At 64.4% G+C, this 12710-nt stretch overlaps 1 protein-coding gene across 12 annotated transcripts in view; it reads right to left on the bottom strand.

The window, feature by feature from the left end:
- Positions 1-67: 67 nt before the first annotated feature.
- The window catches only part of MROH1 (maestro heat like repeat family member 1), a 70494-nt gene continuing 57851 nt past the window's right edge, over positions 68-12710 (bottom strand). For 8 of the 12 annotated variants that reach the window (XM_049093176.1, XM_025450586.3, XM_035713547.2 and 5 more), the window contains 11 exons: positions 8190-8344; positions 6054-6219; positions 5319-5515; positions 2768-2905; positions 2496-2610; positions 1962-2108; positions 1696-1884; positions 1131-1490; positions 936-1038; positions 798-863; positions 68-372 (listed from right to left, as the gene is read on the bottom strand). In XM_049093176.1, coding sequence (XP_048949133.1) covers positions 287-372; positions 798-863; positions 936-1038; positions 1131-1490; positions 1696-1884; positions 1962-2108; positions 2496-2610; positions 2768-2905; positions 5319-5515; positions 6054-6219; positions 8190-8344 — 1722 coding nt within the window. In that variant the 3' untranslated portion in view covers positions 68-286. Of the gene's footprint in view, positions 373-797; positions 864-935; positions 1039-1130; positions 1491-1695; positions 1885-1961; positions 2109-2495; positions 2611-2767; positions 2906-5318; positions 5516-6053; positions 6220-8189; positions 8345-10039; positions 10359-12710 lie in introns of those variants that run through there. The other 4 variants (XM_025450587.3, XM_025450588.3, XR_004813870.2 and 1 more) reach the window with 3 other exon arrangements.

Below are 12710 nucleotides of genomic sequence, written 5' to 3'. Positions count from 1 at the left end.
TGCAACCTTGATTCGGGGTTCCCGACCCGCTGCCCGTCCCACAAGGAGAGGCTGTGACCTCACACTCCCACGCCGCCTGAGGAGCCAGTGGCTTTATTGGGAAGGGGGGGTACAACCACTTGCTCCCTGGCCCGCGCTTGGCCTCCGGCGGCCCCCTCCAGAAGGGCAGGTGTTCAGCCCCTTGCTCCTAGGGCAGGGAGTGCCGTGGGGCTGGGGGGGGGGGGGGGTTCGGCCCAGACCCGTGGTGACTGCTCGCAGGGGTGATGGGTGGCGCTGCGGGGGGGCCTCAGGCGAACTTCACCAGGCGGCCCAGAGTCTCTGCAGCCTTCATGCGCACCAGGGGGGCCGGGTCCTTGAGGAGGAGCTGGAGCGCTAGGGGCAGGGAGCCGCTGCCAGGGGTCCGCCAGGCCCCCCAGGAACACCCGGCCCGCGGGCCTCCGCCAGGCTAGACCCTCCCCTTCCCTGTCCACCGAGCCTGGGGGGGCCAGGACCCCATGGTGCACCCCCACCCCGCGGGGGCCACCCGCCCACCACTCTCCTAAGACAGGCCTCTGCCGGGAGCGCCTGGGAGCCAACGGAAAGATAGTTTTTCCTTTTTTAGTGTTTTTTAAGCTCTTTTGGAACAGTTAAGAAGTTTCCGTGAATTACTAGAGACGATGAGGTCACCAGTGACAGGGGAAAAATCCTTGAAATCCAGGAAAATCACTTAGTCCCCCTTGGTGCCCACAGGTCAGTGAGGCCCCGTGCAGGCCAACAGGGTGGGGGTGGGGGTGGGGGTGGGGGCCTGACCAGCTCACCTGCAGTCAGCTGCTCCAGGTCCACCTGTGGCCGCAGCTCCGGCTCGACGTGCAGCACCAGGAACCCTGGGGGGCAGTGGGGGGGGAGTCAGGGAAGGCCGGGCTGGGGGCGGGGCCGCGCACGGGGGCGGGGCTCACCCGTGAGCATGGGGGCAGCAGCGCGGATGTCCTCCCAGCTGCTCTTGAAGTAGAAGAGGCCGGTGCTCACCAGGCGGCCCAGCAGCTCGGGGAAGTGGTGCATCTGCGGGAGTGGGGGCAGCGGGGGGGGGGGGGGGGCCCTGAGTCCCGCCCCCGCCCGTGCCTCCCCCCCTCCCCGCCTCACCACCCCCTCACCAGGAGCTTGCAGGTGGTGTTGAGGAACTCCCCGAAGTGCAGGCCCCGCCCCTCCTGCAGGTGCTTCTGGAGGGCGGCCGCCAGCTCGTCACACTGCAGGTTGGGGCCGCACATGCGCAGCGCAAACCTGCAGGCCTGCGGGACAGCACGCTGAGCCCCCACCCCAGAGCCAGGCCGGCCCGCCCTTCCCGGCGGCCCACTCACGCTGGTCACGGGGCCTTGGGGGTCCCGCAGGTGCAGCAGCAGGGGCACCAGCCCCCCTACCACCTGCTCCAGGAACACGTCCTCACAGCGCCCCTGGCAGGCCTTGTTGAGATGCCCGAAGAGGTGGATGGACGCAGAGCGGAGCTCCATCTTCTCCTGATAGGGGGTGGGGAGGGGGGTCACCAGTGCGGGGCTTGGGGGCGTTCCCGCGTCGTGGACACCAGGGGACTGACAGGCTGGCAAGAAGGCCCCTCGGGGGTGGGGTGGGGAGATGGCGCCAGCAGAGGGTCAGCAGGGGGCGGGGCGGGGGGGGGGTGACAGGCCGCCTGGGGGGGGGGGGGAGTCCCCACGCCCCGCCTACACTGTCGAAGAAGGGTCGGATCCGGATGGCGACGTGCAGCAGCACTGGGTGCAGGTCCTGGGGCTCTACCAGGTCCAGCAGCCTCGCCAGGCCCACCATGGCCTCCAGGGCCACCAGGCTGTGAGGGTCATCCCTGTCGTCCAGGCCGCCAATGACGGCCGTCAGGAGCTGGGGGCCGTGTGCCCGCACCTGGGGAAGCCCCGCACTCAGCTGTAGGGCATGGGGTGGCCGGCCCCCACCCCGCTCTCCCTCCCGCACCCACTCACCTTATCTGGGGAGCCAGAGGCCACGTTGGCCAGGCCTCGCAGCACCAGCCGCCGCACGCTGGCACAGGTGTCCTTCTGCCGGGCCGCCAGGTTGTCCAGCAGTGACTCCAGGAGCATGAGGTCGTTGACCACGTTGCTGTTGAGCAGCTGGAGGCGGACCCGCTGTGAGCACCTGCGCCCCCTCTCCCCCCACCCCATCCAGGCCACCTCCCGGGGGCAGTGCCCACTTCTCACCACTGCACCGCTGGGTGCCCCCGGCCAGGCTTGCTGTGAGGAGCGGACAGGCCTCGGCCTGTTCCCTCCAAGGTCCTGACCCCGCCACCCTCGGGGCAGGTTTTGGCAGCGTCAGCCACGGAGCAGCGACCAGGGAGGCTTGGGGCCCTGGCCGGCTGCCCGCCCCCCCCCGAGGGCCCCAGAGACTGCCCAGCTCAGGCCTCCTGTCCCTGGGCCTGGCCTGATGGGCCCTGCGCCCAGCAGTACCGAGCAGGAGCGGGGCAGGGCGCCCCTGGGCCCCCCGGAGCAGGCGGCTCCTACCTCGGCCAGGAAGCTCGTGGAGGTCACCCGCTGGATTTCGTACACGCTGCTCTGTGTGCACACCAGCGCCTTCATCACCAGGGGCAGCCGGGGGCCGGCAAACTTGGCCATGGCGCTAGGGAGGGGGCCCCAGCGTGAGTGCCGGGGCCTCGGGCTCCTGCCTCCCCATCCTGCTCCATGGGAGGCCTGCCGGAAGCCAGGGCCGTCCAGGGGGGGCGGTTCCCACTGGGCCCACTGGCTCCCACGTTCCCCTGGGGTAGCCTGCACAGAACCTGGCCAGCCGGGTGACCCCCTCCTCATGCCCCGCCGACGTCCTGAGCAGCTGCCAGCCTCCCTCCAGCTCCATGCGCTGCACCACGTCCTCATTGCCTCCCCGAAGCAGCATGGCCTGCAAAGCATCGGCTGCGGAGCTGTGGGACACACGGAGATGGATCTGGGGGCGGGGGGCCTGGAGCGCCGCTCACCTTGGTGCCCCACACCCCTGCACAGACTCCTGCTCTTGGGAGAGATGTCCCCAGGCTGCGGGGCCTGGGCCCTGCCAGCAGCACCCTCCAGGGAGGCCCCTGGGCCCTCCCCTCCGCTGGGCACCTCGAGGGTGCTCTGGACCCTCGGCTCAGGGAGGCTGTTAGTGCTTGTGGCCACCCGTCCCTGTGACGGGCAGGTGGGGGCTCTGCAGGCAGCGTCCCCAAGCCCTCCAGCACCATTAGGGTAACAGCCTTCAGGGTTTTTTCTTGCCTTGAAAACCTTCATTTAATTAAGAAATGAAAAAAAGAGACAGTTATTAAAAGTGAAACTAAAGTCAGGTCGGGATCCCTGGGTGGCGCAGCGGTTTGGCGCCTGCCTTTGGCCCAGGGCGCGATCCTGGAGACCCGGGATCGAATCCCACATCGGGTTCCTGGTGCGTGGAGCCTGTTTCTCTCTCTGCCTATGTCTCTGCCTCTCTCTCTCTGTGACTATCATAAATAAAAATTAAAAAAAAAAAAAAAAGGTCAGAGTCTCATGCGGGGCCCTTGGACAAGCGGCAGAGGGGACCCGAGGTCAGTGGGCTGCGTGGAGCAGGGTCCGCCAGGGACCCGAGAACTGGCCCCGCGCAGCCAGTTCCTGTACCGCAGAAGGCACCCATGTGCAGCCCACCCGGGGGAGCCTGGACCCGGGGAAGGGATGGCAGGTGGGGCTCCATGGTGGCAGGGACCCTTCCCTGCCGAGGCCAGGCTGTGGCCGGAGCTGCAGCGACTACAAGCTCAGCCCCGGGTGGGATGGCAGGGGTGGCTGCGCCTGCGGCTTGGCCCTGCGGCGCTTGGCTGTCACGTGTCCCTGGCAGGAGGGGCTGGGGCCGCCTGGGGTTGAGCAACGGCCTCGTGCCCAGCTCGGGGCGGTCGGTGGCAGGCAGGCAGCAGGGGCAGGGCCCCCATCCTGGGTGTAGGGGGGCGCAGTCATGCGTCTGGCACCTGCAGGGCCTCGTACCAGAGCCGGAGCCCAAGCAGTGTTCCCCTGCTCTCAGAACAGCGCAGGAGCACCCCTCCCCGGCGAGCGGCTACCTGGCGCTCAGGCCCTGCCCTGGCCAGCAGGCATGTGCCCCTGGGAGCCCCTGGCCCAAAGGTGGACACCCACCCAGGGCAGCGCACTTGCCCATGACTCGGGCAACAGCCAGGGGGACGGATCCTCCAGTAGGCTCCTGCCGGGCTGCAGGGGGCGGGTGCTCGTCCTCTGACCCAGGTGGCTGCGGAGGGCACCCCTTGAGCCACCACCACGAGTCCTGCAAGGCGCAGCCTTGGCTGAGGCACATGCAGTTGGGGAAGGGCGCCTCCCGGCCTGTCCACCTGCTGTCCAGACCCGTACCGGGCGTGGCTGGGAGAGCGGTCTGCATGCCTAACCCATGGGCCCCTGCCTGGAGCTGGCTCTGCACCTACCCTGGCCCGGGGCCCCAGGGGCCTCGGGACCCACAGGCCCCAGAGCTCACAGGCCATGGAGTGCGGTCCCCGCGTGCCAGGCCAGGGCTGGTCCAGAGGGGTCTTCACCAGTCCCTTACTGCCCGCTCCGGGCACAACCCGGCAGCCGCTGGCACATGGCCCCTCCCTGAGTGGCCGAGGTTCCTGTGATGGAGCAGCCCCGGGGAAGGCGGGCTGACGTGTTCCTGTCCCCCCAGGGGTTCCCTCGGGCTCCAGTGGCCTCGTGGCCCTGTAGTTGTTCAGAGGCCCTGCCGCCACGGGGCCGACGCTGGGCTGCTGAGCGCTCCCAGCAGGCAGCTGCACCTGCCGTCCTAGTCTCCCGCCCCACGGCCCTACGGCCCCACAGAGAGAATCCCAAAGCCCTAGCAGAGCTGAGGGGGAGGGGGCTGCCTCTGCGGCCAGCGGGGTCTGACCTGGGAGGCGCAGTGCGCCCGAGGACAGCGCCCCATGGGGTGTACACGGGGCAGGGACCAGGAGCCCCAGGCCCCACCCACACCCCAAGCCCTCCCCTTCATCTTGTGAAGGTGGCACAGCTGAGTGTTCCGTGCCACCCCCACAGGCCACCCCGCAGGCTGGCAGCTGCCTCCGCCCCACGGTCCCATCCCAGACCCACCGGAGGACGGGAGGGGCTCAGGCAGGGAGGCTGCATCCCCAGCACTGACGTCTGATCCGAGGTGCCAGCACCAGCTCCCCAGGCACACCTGAGACGCTGAGCCAAGGCCCCAGTGCCCGGCCCAGCCTTCCCGTCCTGTACCTCACGGCCAGGGAGCCAGACACGTGTGTGCTCACACGCACACACACACACACACACACGCACACGCACATGCACACGCTCCTGCAACCGTGCTGGGGCAGGAGGCGAGGACCCGGTTACCTGCAGGGCTCCAGGCTCCTCGGGGCCACAGCAGAGCCCACACCCTTCCTCTCCTTGGCCTGCAGGTTCCGGGGCAGCGCGACACCCACGGTGCAGCTGATGCGCAGCAGGAGCGCCGCGAACAGCTGCGGGTAGAGCTCGAGCACCGCGGGCCCAGACGCCGGCGCGCTCATGACCTCGCACAGTGCGCACGTGGCCTGGGGGCGGTGGGGGGCACGTCAGGCTGGGCTCTGCGGGACCCTCGGGACCCTCTCGAGGCCGCATGCTGAAGGCCGGCCCGCCCCCAACTCGCCTGAAACTCGAAGCGCCCTGGGGCACCCCACGTGCGCGGAGATCTGGCTCCCGGGGGCGGGGAGGGGTGGGGGTGGGGGGAACGCCGCACAGGGAAGCCGCGGCCCCGCTGGGCCCCTGGCAGGCGCGGGGGCAGGGTGGTCCCCCTCGGGACAGGCCCCCGACCATCTGCTCTTGATTCCACAGCAGCAAAAAGGGGGAAGCAGCTCTGGCAGCTGCTGTGCCATCACCGTGGCCTCGCCTTCCCGCGGGATGGGGGCTTCCCTTGGGGCCAACAGCTGCGAGGCCTTTACGAGCCAGGCTTACCCCCCCCCCCCGGCTGCCAGGTGCCCGAGGGGGGCACCCAGGCCACCTGTGGGTCCTCCCGCCAGCGGCCCCACGGCCCCTCCCCGGCCTCCGGGAGCAGGGAGCAGGCCAGGCAGGCAGCCCCGGGGCCCCACTCACCGCAAGGGGCAGCAGTGTGGCCACGCGGCCCGGAGAGCTGCTCAGAAGGAAGGCCCGGGTCTCCTTGAACGGGACGTCCTTGCTCAGCTTCTCCAGGAGCAGCCCCAGGACCTGGGTAGTGAGGCTGGGCTCCACGGCCAGCGCCCGCCACAGGGTGCAGGTGTGGCTGCAGCAGGACGGAAGGACGGTCACCCCCGGGCCCCAGACGCGCCGCCAGACCTCCCCCGCTGCGGGGGGGGACCCCAGCCTCGGCCCGGGGGTCTGCAAACAGATGGCAAGCTGAGCTCGAGCTCGCAGCAACGAACCCCGAGCCCCGAGACGCGGCTGAGAGGGCAGCCATAGCCCCGCAGGCGGCACGGGACAGGACGCGGGCGGGAGGCGTGGGGGCCGCCTCCACTCACGACCATGGGCCGGCGGCGGGAGAAGTGCCCCAGGGCTGAGCAGAGACGGGACAGCGGGCGTCCCCGAAGCAGAGGATGGACAGTGCTCAGCACGGGGGGCAGCAAGGCCACGGCCGCCTGGCAGGGTGGTGGGATGTGCCTCCTCCCGCACACTGAACCCTCGCCGAGCTCGATTCCCGCCAGGTGAACGCACCTTCAGATCCCAAAAGGAGAGTCTGCACACCCTCTCCGAGGAAATGCCGGAAGATGGGCTGCAGGCGGAAGGGATGGAGGCCCAGATGCCACCACGAGGGACAATGCGCGTGCCCACCAGGAGGCGAGCCGTGCCGCGTGGGGGCGGGGACACTGGGGAGCCTGCACCTGCACCCAGGGCAGGGAACAGCTCACTCTCGGCACGCGGCCTTGTTGACCAAACACCCACGGCACCCACGCGGCAGCGAAGGGCCATGTCGTGTTCCGATAACTTTGCTTCTGGACAAATTTTAATTTCAAGTGATTTTCACAGTCATGAACTAGCCTCTGGCTTTCTTTGCCAGCTACTTGTGAGATTAAAACCCACCCTGGAGGGGATCCCAGGGTGGCTCAGGGATTGAGCATCTGCCTCCGGCTCAGGGTGTGACCCTGGGTCCCGGGATCGAGTCCTGCATCGGGCTCCCCGCAGGGAGCCTGCTTCTCCTCCTGCCTGGGTCTCTGCCTCTCTGTGTCTCAAGAATAAATAAAATCTTAAGAAAAAAACCAACCCACCCTGAGCTCACAGGTTGTGCACATGTGGTGGGCCGGACCTGGCCAGGGCTGCCCTGGCGTCACAGCGCAGGAATGAGCCGTACGGCCCAACAACAGGCAGGGCCACGTAAAGGGGGCAGAAAGAAACGCCCCATGACTGTGTTTACGTGGATTGTGTCATCGGAGCTTAAGACCGAGCACAACACGTGTCTGGGGACAGCCGTCGGGCAGCAGTGACATTTCTGGGTTTGGAGCTTGGGGCACAGGCACGGGCCGTGGCCCGCCTGCACGGCCTCCACGAACAGAGAAGCCAAAGCATGAAGAGCCAAGCGTGGGAGGCGTGGCCACGGCCCGGAGAGCTGGCGGCCACCACCAGACCCTCCCGGTCAATGCGGGTGCGGAGGGGGCCCCACGTACAGAGGCCCAGCACACAGCTAGGCTCTGTGTGCATGGGTCCCTCTCGGGGCAGCTGCTGGAAGACCAGAAACCGCACAGGACTTCAGAACTCATTTTGGGGAAAACAAACTCCTAAAAAAGGTCGTGTCAAGCTAGAAAGAGACAAGAATGAGGATCCAGAAGAAAGAGGGGAGACAGAAGTCCCAGATGGGGCTGGACGCTCGCCTCGCCACGGCAGAGGCACGACGTGGCCTTCACGCCGGAAGGACAGGCGGACAAAGAAAGGCCGCAGGGGCAGGACGGAGAGGCACCGAGGGCTGAGGACGCCCCGCACGGGAGTCTGCACAAGCAGAGCGGACACAAGTCAAGGAGAGGTGCGCGCACAAGCAGAGGCACCGACGGCGGGGCCGGGGCCGGGGGAGCACGCAGCTCGGGGCCCCTCCCAATAGGCGGACAGCAAAGGCCAGGGCACGGGCCTCAGGTGGGGGGACCCTTCCAGCTCGAGGACGGGTTGCTCCAGATGGTGGCAGGTGCCCCGCAGGGGCCAAGCTGGGACACAGAGTGCAGGAAGGGCTGGGAGCAGGCAGACCCCGCGCAGCCCGCAGGTGCCAGATACCTGTCAAAGGGCAGGGGGCTTCCCAGGAGGCTGGTGACCACCGCGGCGCAGTGCTGGGACGCCAGGAGGTGCACGCTGTGCTGGGCGGCCTGCAGGATGTACTCCTCTCGCGTCTCCTGCAGCTTGGAGCGAAGCACGCTCACGATCTCAGGCACCTGAGGGCGGGGAGCCACACAGGTCAGGCTGGGCACACGCACACGCACGCACTGGGAGCCCTTCCAGCACCAGCAGAGCACAGGGGCCTGGGGCGCACAGGAGGCGGCTTCGGGGTGCATATGGAGGCCCAACCGCGCCTGCCGGGCCCTTTCCGCCAGGAAGGGCAACACACAGCCACCTGCTGCCCGGACACGGACGCCCTTCGCCAGGCGAGCGATGCGCACCACCCCAGGACAGGGAGCGCAGGGAAGGGGACGCAGGTCCTTGGACAGTCCCAGAAGCCAGGGGCCATCAGGAGGGGGCAGACAGAGCGGAGCTGCAGGCAGCCGGTGCCCCTCCTGGCCCACCCAAGCCAAGGGCCTGGCTCCACAGCCAGTCGGGGGCCCACTGGCCCAGCACGGCAGGCAGGCCCCCTTGTGGGCACCGCCTCATCGCTACAGGCCCTGGGCCCACGGCAAGGGATTCTGGCCAGCACGGGGAGCCCCTACTGCCGAGGCTGCACAGCAGGGAGGACAGCTGACGAGACACGGTCCCCTGGACAGGGCAGCGCTGGCCGAGGACCCCACCTGAGAGGTGGGGGGGAGCAGGAGGAGCAAGGGCAGGGCACAGCTCTGATGAGGGAACGTTCCAGGCCAAGCCCACGCCTGCTCATGCGGTAGCGCATCTCACGTGTGGGGGACAAGGGCTGTGGATCTCGGCTGGGGAGGGCGTGGGCGGCACCGGGACAGGGGGACACCAGGACACTTGTCTTCTACAACTTTGGAGTTGGGACAGGGGGCTGATCCCCCGGCTGCTGAAGCATAGCACCCCGGCGCCAGAGTCCTGCTCCTGCTGACCTGGACCTGTTCCCCTGCATGCCCTGTGCCTTGTTGTTACACGGCTGCCGCAGGCCTGCCACAGAGCACCGCATCCTCTAAACTGGCCTGGGGTGCCCCGGCAGCGAGGACATGCGGGCTGGATGTGCGCCTCCACGTGCACCTGGTGGCCCTTGTGGCTGTGAGTCCCCTTGGCTCCCCCAGGCCCTGCGCTCAGGTGCGGAGCCCGCGTCCCCGCAGCAGCCTGTCCCCACAGGGCAGGCTCGCCGGCACCCTGAGCAAGTTGCTTCTTGTCCTTTGCTCACTTTGCATTTTCCTTTTGGGAACAGTGGCTCTTTCTCCTGACTTGTCTTGTCAGAGGTGTTTCTAATCGTTTCAGTGGTGTTGTCCATCTTCTCTACCCTTTTCCTTGCTCCGGCGTATTTCACGAAGCAGCGAGCAGGCCCTGGCGAGTGCGGTCGGTGAGCATGGCAGCAGGTCCCGGAGCTTGGCTGCAGAGGGCGCTCGGCCTGGGGCCGTGCCAACGTCCCGCTTCCCTGACCGGCGGGGCCCAGGGTAGGGTCTGCATTCCGACGGCCCACCATGTGGGGCTCAGCCTGCATGCCCTGCACCTTCTGGATTGTTCCAGGCTCACCTTTACCCGCCCAAGGCCTGTCCTCCTGGCAGCAGCCCCTTATGGTCTCTTGCCTCGTGGTCCCTTCACTGAGGCTTCGTGGAAGCAGGACTCCCCGCCACAGGGTTGGCCCGTGTAGGCGTGCGAGTCAGTGGTCTCCAGTGTGTTCCCAGGGTTGTGCAGCATCACCCCCAAAAGCAGCCTCATCTTCATCGGCCACCCCTCCGGAGCCCCTGGCCCCCCTTCCGGCCCCATAGACTCACCACACGAACGGACTCACACACTGTGTGGCCTTTGGTGACTTGTTTCTTTCATTGTGCACCACGTTTGCAAGGTTCATCCATATGTAGGTGTGTCGGTGCTTCCCTGCTCTCGGCTGCTGGATGATACTTCTTTGCAAGGATACGACTCGTTTCATTTATCTGTTCATTAATCGACAGGCATTTGCGTTGTGTCCCTTCTTCGGCCATTATGGTTGCTGCTGCTGCGAGTGTCTACATCCAGGTCTTTGTGTGGACGTGTCTCCGCTTCTGGGCACAGGCCTCGGAGCGGAGCTGCTGGGCCCCGGGTGAGCCTGCCGCAATGCTGCACGGCAGTAGGCACGTTTTGACTCCACTGTGTCCCGTTTCCTTGGCTTCCCTGCAGCTTCCCTCCAACCCAAGAGGCCCTGCTCCTACTTCTGACACCGCTGAGGCTAGAAGCCTGCAGTGTGGCTTCCTGTCTCGCCCTCTCTGCTCAGTTTTACAACGTGCTCTATTTGAGGATCGCTGCCTGTAGGGGTCGAGGGCTCAGTCCAGTCACATGTCACTTGCTAGGACCACATTTTCTGATTTGATGTCAGAGAAATTTAGAGTCTAACAGCGACCTGATGTGTCTAAGAGGACCCCTGCCAAGGTCTGTCAGGACAGGAAGGAAAATGACAGCCCACCAAGGCATCTGTGGGTACAAGATGCCAGCGTGCCACGTCACACATGAGACAGACACGCTCAAAGTGTGAACCTGGGTCAGCAATGCAGTCCCCTGGGGGAAGTGTGCGGAGTGCCATGTCTGTGAGCCTGAGCTGGAAAGGATGCTGTGCAAAAAGCAGCACCCTGAACACCCACCCACCAGCTCAGTACGTTGGGCCTGTGGAGAGGAGCCTGGATCTATCACAAGTGGGTGGGACCCAAAGCTATAAAACTCCTAGAGCAAAAAAAACAGGAAAAAGCTTCATGACATTGAATTTGGCAATAATTTCCCGGCTATAAAAGAACAGGCAACAAAAGCAAAAATACAGTGGCACCTGAGCAGCTCAGTCGGGTGAGCGTCTGTCTTCAGCTCAGGTCATGATCCCAGGGTCTGGGATCCCTGCTCAGGGAGGAGTCGGCTTCTGCCTCTGCCCCTCCCCCTGCTTATGCTCTCTCTCAAACAAAATCTTCAAAAAAAAAAAAAAAAAAAAAAGGAAAAAGATAAAAGAAAAATACAGGACTATAGCAAACTCAAAGACTTCGGTGTACACAGGGCAACTCGTTGGTAGAGCATGCGATTCCTGATCTCAGGGTCACAAGTTCAAGCCCCTCATTGGGTGTAGAGCTTTCTTAAAAAACAGACAAACAAAACTTTTATGCATCAAAGGACACAATCAACAGAGTGAAGAGGCAACCTGGGAACTTAGGGAAAAAACACCTGTAAATCATACATCTGATACCATGCTAATATCCAGAATATAGAAAGAACTACAACCCAACAACAACAAAAATTAAACAACAGGATTTTAAAATGGGCAAAGGACACGAACAGATTTATCTCCAAAGAAAATGTACAAATGACCAACAAGCACATCAAAAGATGCCCACCATCACTAATTGTGAGGGAAATGAAGTCAAAACCATTAGGAAGTACCATCTCACACCCGGCAGGATGGCCACTAGAAAAAAAAAGAAAAACAGATAACACGTGTTGGCAGAGATGTGGAGAAACTGGAACCCGTGTGCACCGTTGGTGGGAGTGCAAACTAGTGCAGCCACCGTGCAAAGCAGTACGGCAGGTCCTCAAATGGTAAAAACAGAATTACCGTATCACCAGAAATTCCATGCCAGATATTTACCCAAAGAACAGAAAGCAAGATCACGGAGAGACACCTGTATACCCATGTTCCCAGCATCACTTGCAACACCATGGGATGAACAAGTGAACACCGTGCGGCCTCTACATCCACACACCGGGACCACCATGCCCACTGCCTCCAGCTGGGTCCACCCCCTTCACTCACAGAGCCACCGGGCACTTGCTACAATTCAAGTCCAACCTGGGGAGCCCCACTGAATGCAACAATAAAATCCAAACCTTCACCCGGCCAATCCTGTGTCCCCTTCCCCCTGCCACACCTCTCCCCCCAAGTCCAGACCGCCGATGCCTCCCACCCGATACCTCCACACCCGCCGCAGCCCTTTGCTCAGTGCCCTTCCCTTTCCAGGGGTCACCAGACATAGTTCCCTTCCTACATGGCCCTTCCCAATGCTCTTCCATCTTCCCTGTCAGGAAATTCCTGCTCATTCCTCCCTGAGAAGGTATTTGTGATATATACATACTCATGCGTGTGCGTGCACGTGCGCGCCTCCAGCAGAGAACTATCCAGGATATACAGGACTTCCACACATCACTAAGAAAAGCACAGACAATCCAGAAAAAAAACGAGGACACTGGTGTCTTCACAAAGGACGGCCGAGTAGCCAGCAACACGTACAAACTACATAAGCTACCAGAGGAACACCAACTGGACTCTCACACCCAGCAGAAAGCATGGCAATGACGTGGCACACCAGACCCTACCACTGCCGGAGAGAGGGGAGTGGTCCCCTGCCTGCAGCGCCACCTGGGACAGCCACACGGGGGCCTCTCTCGCAGGCCCCAGCCCTTCCACCAGTATGTCCCCAATAGAAATGCACCCTCGTGTCC

The sequence above is a fragment of the Canis lupus genome, chromosome 13 (genome assembly GCF_003254725.2).
Source record: "Canis lupus dingo isolate Sandy chromosome 13, ASM325472v2, whole genome shotgun sequence".
Taxonomy (NCBI): domain Eukaryota; kingdom Metazoa; phylum Chordata; class Mammalia; order Carnivora; family Canidae; genus Canis; species Canis lupus.
This window is presented reverse-complemented; position numbering and strand designations above follow the sequence as displayed.